An 8,256-nucleotide genomic window follows, 5' to 3' on the forward strand; every position below is an offset into this window, starting at 1 on the left:
CAGGCTATAAACTGAACATCCAAAAGACCCAAATACTAAACTTCAATTACAAACCTAGCCAAAACATTACTACTAAGATTCAACTAAAATGGGATCTAGAACATATGAAGTAAGTATCTGGGAATCATCATCCCAAAAGATTTATCAAACTTATACAACTTAAAATTTGATCTATTAAATAAGAAATTAAAGGAAGATATGAAGAGATGGATATTATGCTCAAACTCATGGAGATCTTTCGGCTGGAAGTGTCTCATTAGGTATTTCATTACACCTGCTCAGCAGGGCCACCATACAGGATCTTCTAGCTGTTGGAGGTTGTGTCGTTCTCAGGAAGCCAATCACTACCATTTGTTCTGGGCCTGTCCAAAAATAAATATTTATATTATATATTTATATTCTGGTGCAAGGTTTATTCAGAACTAGTAACTATATTTGGAACTGAAATTACATTTAACTGGGATGAACTTCTTTTTGGGCTTGTACACTCAGCTAATGTAAGTGTGAAAAATAAATATCTATTTGGAATACTGAGTCTAGCTGCTAGAAAAGCAATTACAAAGAAATGGCTCAAGCCAAACATCCCATCTATAGATTAATGGTATAATATTATTTACAATGTGTATGTAATGGAAATAATCACTTTTTCCATTGAGGCTCCAGCAATCTAAATTCAAGGACATCTGGAAGCAATGGAAAATGTACATTTCACAGAAACGCCCTTATTTTGTTTAAGTATCTTTTCTATAACAGGATGTACTTGATTGTTTAATTACTTTGCTGTAATATTGTGACAGAAAACACCCCATGTTCATGTTGTGTTAATTTATAAAATGCTATGTAAAAGGAAAAACAATAATATATATAAAAAAAGAAAGGCTTTAAAAACAGAATGCAGGAAAGCAGAGCGCAAGTGGAGAAAAACTAAACTTCAAATTCACCTTGACCTCTATAAACAAAGTCTTTGTAATTTTAACTATGAGTTACTCAAAGGTAGACAGCAACACTTTTCTGAAATTAGTAATAACATCAACAACACTCGTACTCTGTTTGCTACGGTTGATAAGCTTACAACCCCCCTCAACAGATAGCTCCAGAACTCCTTTCCACAGAAAAATGCAATGAATTTGCTTGCCTTTTCAGTGAAAAAATCCAGTCCATAAGGTTAAATAACACAAATCAACAAAACAATAAAATGATGCAATCCCTAAGACCTCCCAGGAATAACTCAACTGCGATGTCAGAATTTAAAACAGTTGACCAAAAAACCATAGAGGAAACAGTGCAGCATCTAAAACCATCAAAATGCTGTCTTGACACAATGCCATCAGATTTTTTTTAAACTATTGTGAACTCTGTTCAAACAGATTTGTGACAAGTAATAAATAGCTCACTTCAATCAGGCACATTTCCTAAACCCCTAAAAGTAGCTGCCATTAAGCCACTCTTAAAAAAGAGAACGCTGGATGCTTCCATGTTAACCAACTACAGACCTATCTCAAATCTTCCTTTTATAGCCAAGATCGTTGAGAAAGTGGTTTTTAATCAACTCAGCAATTTCTTGAACTCTAGTGGCTTTTTGACAAATTTCAATCAGGCTTCCGACCTAACCACAGTACAGAAACAGCTCTTATTAGAGTGTTAAATGACATAAGGTTGAACACTGACAAGGCTAGGTGGCAAGGTGTCAGTTCTGGTCCTGTTGGATCTCAGTGCTGCGTTTGACACTGTGGATCACTGTATACTGTTGAACAGGTTGGAAACTTGGGCAGGACTCAGCGGAACAGTCCTAGACTGGTTCAGGTCCTACTTGGAAGAGCGGAGTTATTTTGTGACCATTGGAAGTTATGAATCTGATCGAGTGGCTATGACATGTGGAGTTCCTCAGGGGTCAGTTCTTGGACCCCTTCTGTTCAGTCTATATATGCTGCCTTTGGGTCAAATTCTACAGAACTCTAATGTAGACTATCACAGTTATGCAGATATACCTAGCACTGTCTCCAGATGACTACAGTCCAATACAGTCATTGTGTCACTGTTTGGAGCAAGTAACTAATTAGATGAACCAAAATTTCCTCCAATTAAATCAGGACAAAACTGAGGTAATTGTTTTTGGCAATAAAAAGAAGAGGATTGCTGTCAGTAAACATCTCGAGTCACTCTCTGTAAAAACTAGGGACCAAGTCCGAAACCTTGGTGTGCTGATAGACTAGAAATCAATCACCAAAACAGCTTTCTATCAGCTTAAGAACATATCCAGAGTGAAGGGTTTTATGTCTCAAACAGACCAAGAGAAGTTGATTAATGCTTTCATCTCAAGTAGACTCGACTACTGTAATGGTCTTTTGACTGGACTCCCACAAAAAAGCATTAAACAGCTGCAGCTTCCCATCACTTCTGGAGTTTTAACCAGAACAAAGAGATCAGAGCACATTACTCCAGTTCTAAAGTCTTTACATTGGCTCCCAGTCAGCTATAGAATAGATTTTAAAGTTCTGCTACTGGTCTACAAATCACTGAATGGTTTAGGTCCAGAATACATAAATGACATGTTAGTAGAATATAAATCTAGTAGAGCTCTGAGATCTACTGACTCAGGTCAGATAGTTGAGCCCATGTACAACACTATAAATATTCAGTACATTCAGAGGGATATCCCATGATGAGTAAAGATGCAGACATACGAATACAGGCCATAAGATTTTGCAATGGATGGTCCAGATTTATGAATTAGACCGCGGATTGAGCGTAGGACACCACAACGTACTCCTATGGTCAGACCCGGCCCTAACCAATGTGGCGCCCTAGGCAAGATTTTAGGTGGCGCCCCCCTTGCATCGAAGTAAATTCCACTGCTGGTGTACATACTCACAAGAAACTGAACAGCTTTATCTTGGACATTCTTTTATTTAAAGAAAGCAATTGCCCAATCAAAATACTTAGAACAAATTAGAAAGAAATACAAAAAAATATGAAATTAATATTTGAAATATAAGATAAATAGCTTACATAAAGTATAAGATTTAAATACCGACAAAATAAAAAGTGTAAACAAGTGACATGCTGCTGCATCACTTCTGGGTGGTGCTGCTGAGGTGGAGGCAACAGGAGGAGTGCTTGATGCTGGAGGTGGCCCAAGATTTGCAGGGGTGGGACTGAGAAACCTCAACAGTGCATCTGAAGAGAGAAGGGGAGTATGTGACACCAGTCTAATAATAAATATGATTTCAAGAATAAAATGAAATGAAATAATATAAATGAAAAATCTAAGAGATACATGATGTTCACTATACTGTACAATATACAATGTACTTTTTCTGATATGCACATTATATAAGATTCAATTTTATTGTCATTACAACAAAATACTGATTAGCAGAATGCAAAGAAGCAGTAAACTGCAGTATAATATAGAATGTGGGAATGATAAGTTATGCTATAACATGAATGATGTGCACTTTAACACTGATGTAAAGTTTAACACTATAAACACACTTTAGACAATATGAACTGTAACACAACATACAGCTAGGCTTACAACTATAATAAAAGGGTGGAAAAGGAATAGCATTTTGATTGACTATTACAAGCAAAACCTTAGCTAACCAGATGTTAATAAAAATGCTGATTAGATCTAATATTTACACATTTCCCTGAGGAAACCCAGCGAGCACAAACCCTAATTTCAACGTTTGATTTCCGGTTAAAAACAGATTGATATGAGGTCTGAACGTCTTTTCAGCCGTCTAAAAACAGTTACAACATCAACGTGTCACAAAACACACATTTGTTTGTTGTCGGTTGATAATTACCTCAGTTGTAGCTTTCTACAGAGATTGTATTGATTGACGTTTTTTCTATAAATGAGAGGAGGTGAAATGACGTCTAAACAAAACGTAATTTCAAAGCATTTAATGTTGAATAAAATATCATAAATAGACTATGTCTGCACACTAAATAAGCTGGGACTTTTCTATACAGCAATTCCCGGTGAAATATGTTTTCTATTTTTCTATGTGAACGCTGAATAAATGTCTCCATATAGCCGGTAAAAAAAACTTTCACTTTTCAACCAATTTTCAACGTCTTTTCACCGGTTACCATAGATACACATCTTTTAGACCAAAATGTGCTTGCTGGGAAGTAAGGTGGGAGTAGTTACATTACTATTTTCCATAACAACTTAGGCTCTTCCATAAGATTAACTGGCGTTAAAACTAACAGTTTAACAACAAACCATGTTGTAGGTTAACATGGTGTGCTGCAACACACAAATAATGTCATGACATCATCTTTATTGTAACGTTACCTCTGTCTTTGTCTCGTTTTTCCTCCTCTTCTTTTCTTTTTTTCCTCCCCTGGGCACCAGACAGTTTGGGACATTTTGACATGTTGTTGTCCCCCAGGTAGGAGGGGGGGGGGGGGGGGGCGTCTTAGGAAAGTAACGTGTCATCATTATTATTATTAGTATTCCTATTTAACAGGCTTGGCTATGCAGTTAAATTAATGTGGACTTATTATCTTCATATTAAGACATGACACCAAGTAGTTTTAAGAATAGTGGAAGTTACATTTTTTTCTTCCCCCATTTGTGGTGCCCCCTGGATGGACAGCGCCCTTAGCATTTGCCTATACTGCCTATGCCACGGGCCGGCCCTGCCTATGGTATACATATGATTTGGTAGAAAATGCAGATGCACACCTCTATACACCAAGGGAAAAATAGAAATTTGTTCTGTGTTTCTTGGAGAAGAGACACTCTTTAGCACGCATTTAACCTTACAACAAAAAGGAAAAGCAGGAGTAGCGACACTGTCCAGTCATTACAGAGAAAAGTATAGGGAATATACATATGAGCCATACATTGTGATTGGAAACAAGCACCGTTGGGGAAGAAAGAAATATTCTGGTGATCCAGACCAGTGGAAACCTGAAATTAGAATGAAAATAGGGATTTGTGGTTAGGGTTTTAATGTAGAGAAATGGCACCAGTGATTTCATTGATTGGCACAAATAAGTGAACTCATCCTTGCTTTAATATCATCCTGATAGATAAGCATGTGGCAGAACAATCTATCCAACAGCAGGGTCAAGCCAGGACTTCCAGGCTCAGCAACTACCACCATTGCTTGGGCCACAGGGAGAACCTTATGGACCAATCCAGGGGGGCCACTACTTGCTGTATCCACAGGGACCAGAGGCCTTACCTGTCATGGAGAGCAACCCATTGCAGGCCATCAGAGGACCATGGCAATCCAATCCAGGACGTGAGGAACCAGAACCATCCGGAATGATGAATTATCAACATGCACCACCGACGCCTCAAGCCTGGCCTTATGAGCTGACCATACAGGATTGGGCATCGAGAAGAAATGTGCCTGCGTCACCCATATTTGAGATAATGAGGCCAAGGACGGATGAGCAAAAAGGAGAGCTCATCAGCCTTATGAGAGGGGATACGGGGACACCATCCAGGGAAAGTTCCATCATGATGCAGCAGTTTTTAGACCAAGCGACACTGGAAATGGGAAGAGAACATCAACTAATGGACACTTCCACAGGATATCATGGAGATCAAACCCCGGCTGGGGTAGAGTCATGCCCACAACCTGCAGTTGAGGAAGTGGCAACATGAGTTGCACAAATGGGAGGACAAATAGACGGGTCCTATTGAGAAAGAGATGAGGATGATTCGGAGGATTGGAATTACTCCCCCACAACGCCTGGGCCCTTATCTGATGAAGAGTCTCCCGACGTACAACAACCAATGGGGGAGGCCAAGGACAGTGATTCCAATCTTCCAGGCCCATCCAATCAAACACCACCACCACAACCAAAGAGAATGAGGGTGAACTTGCGAGTCCACCTAGACCAATGGTTCCCAACCTGGGGGGCCCGACCCCCCGAGGGGGGCGCCAAAGATCCAGAGGGGGTCGCGAAGCCCTCTTGATTTTAAGAGGTTTAATCATTTTAATGTAATTAAAATGTTAAATAAATGAGTAAGCATTTAATTCATATATATATGTGACAAAATCAACTAAATTCAAGGGCCACATTAAACATTTATTCGTGTATTTAAATAGATAAACAAATAAGACCTATATCACGAGGAACAGAGCATTCCTGTGTGACGTGAACGCCTCTCGTGCAGCAGCCGTTGCCTAGCAACGTAAATGAAGCTCAGCTAAGGGAGAGATGGCGAAGCGTCAGGTAGAGGAGACTGCAGAAAATGGCAAAAAGAAAAAGAGGGGCTACCAAGAAAATTATATTGAGTTCGGCTTCATAGAAGCAATGGATAAAGTGAGAGCTGAATGTATATTTTGCCGTGAGAAACTGGCAAATGAAAGTTTGAAGCCCTGCAAGCTGAAGCGACACCAGACAACTAAACATCCCGAGATGGTGGGTAAACCCAAAGAGTTTTTCATCAGAAAAAGAGAGTTTGTTGTCACTAGCAGGCCCCAAAACATAAAGGAGAGTTTCTTCAGGGCAGGAAGCGACCAGAGGCAGGCAACGGTTGCATCCCTTGAGTGCTCTCTCCTAATTGCCCGAGCCAAAAAGCCACACAACATCGGTGAAACACTGATTAAATCTGCTTGCATTAAAATGGCTGAGATACTGTGTGGACCACAGGTGGCAAACAAATTTAAGACTGTACCACTATCCAACAACACAGTGAAAGACAGAATCGACAGAATGGCAGGAAACGTTGAGAACACACTCGTTGAAAAAATCAGGACAGGCCCGTTTTCAATCCAGCTGGATGAAACTACCACTGTGGCAGAGGAAGGAATTCTAATTGTTTATGTACAGTACATTGAGGAAACTGAGCTTAAACAAGGCATTCTTATGTCTGTTAATCTCACAGCCACCACAAGAGGAGAGGATATTTTCGGTGTAGTCGACACGTACTTCACAAGGCACAATATTCCCTATGAAAATATAGTTGCATGCTGCACAGATGGAGCCGCCGCAATGATGGGGAGAAATAAGGGCTTCCACAGCCGTTTGAAGGAGAAGGCCCCGCACTACTTAGTGTTTCACTGTATGATACACAGACACACACTGGCAGCCAAACACCTCTGTGAAGACCTGGACGTAACCTTAAAGACTGTGGTCAAAATAGTCAACTTTATTAAAGCTCGCCCGGTCAACAAAAGGATCTTTGCACAGCTGTGTGAGGATGAGGCGCACCAGACACTTCTCCTCCACACTGAAGTGCGCTGGCTTTCCCGGGGCAGAGTGTTGGTGCGTTTCATGGAACTTAAATGGCAAATAAGGGAATTCTTAGCCGTTCATAACCAGAAACTATCCGACGAAATGACCGACGAGTTTCTCATTAAGACTTCATATCTTGCGGAGATATTCAGTCTGTACAACGAGGCAAACAAACGCATGCAGGGCGCGGATGCCAACGTAATGGAGTGCAAAGAGGCAGTGGATGCGTTTGTCTGCAAAGTGGAGTACAGGAAGAATAAATTGGGAAAGGGGGACCTGCAACAGTTTCCTTTGCTACTACAACAGTCAGGGGGGAAGTTATCTGATGCTTTGGCCAGACAATTCACCCGCCACATGGAGCAGCTTAAAGAGGATATGCACTTGCGTTTTTCTGATATTAACGAACATGTCACAAAAGACGCATGGGTGATGGACCCATTTCTCGCTAAAGAAGAAGATGTGGAGCACCTCCAGGCTGAGGATGAGCTCATGGATATAAAGTCCAACTCTCTCTGCAAGCGATTCTATGATGAGCATGGATACAAGCGGTTTTGGCTTGTGAAAGGACCAGGAGTCGCTCCTAGGCTTGCTCATCATGCGACCACCAGATGCATCTTGCCATTTGCCACAACATACCTGTCAGAGACTGCTTTCAGGGCTCTGGTCACCATCAAAACAAAGGCACGCAACAGACTTGATGTGCACAGTGACTTTCATTTGGCTGTTACCAAAGTCACACCAGACATCCCATCACTGGTTCAAGAAATACAGTGTCAGAGCTCTCATTAAAAGCTAGGCTGCCATAATACAGATGTGTTCCTAGTACAAGTTCTTAAGTTTATGTGTTCATTTTACACAGGTTTTTCCTCAATGCTCCATGCTGTTGTTGTTTTTTTATTTAAGCAGGTAATATATTCAAATATAGGAAGAAATAAATGAATAAAATTGTGTTTTTAAAAGTAGGCCTACAAATTCTGAAGAAATATGTTGTAATCATACACAGGTTCTCCTCAAAACATACACATATATATATATATATAT

General features: G+C 40.3%; 1 protein-coding gene across 1 annotated transcript; it reads left to right on the forward strand.

Moving 5' to 3' along the window:
- Positions 1 to 6,195: 6,195 nt before the first annotated feature.
- LOC128373967 (SCAN domain-containing protein 3-like) lies at positions 6,196 to 8,004 on the forward strand. Its single transcript, XM_053334170.1, has one exon. It carries the CDS (start codon positions 6,196 to 6,198, stop codon positions 8,002 to 8,004), a length of 1,809 nt encoding a protein of 602 aa, XP_053190145.1.
- The last annotated feature ends 252 nt before the right edge of the window (positions 8,005 to 8,256 follow it).

Source organism: Scomber japonicus, chromosome 15, assembly GCF_027409825.1.
Source record: "Scomber japonicus isolate fScoJap1 chromosome 15, fScoJap1.pri, whole genome shotgun sequence".
NCBI lineage: Eukaryota > Metazoa > Chordata > Actinopteri > Scombriformes > Scombridae > Scomber > Scomber japonicus.

Bases quoted from the DNA above. Each gene is read 5' to 3' on its own strand.
- LOC128373967 (XM_053334170.1), top strand. From the start codon at position 6,196: ATGGCGAAGCGTCAGGTAGAGGAGACTGCAGAAAATGGCAAAAAGAAA.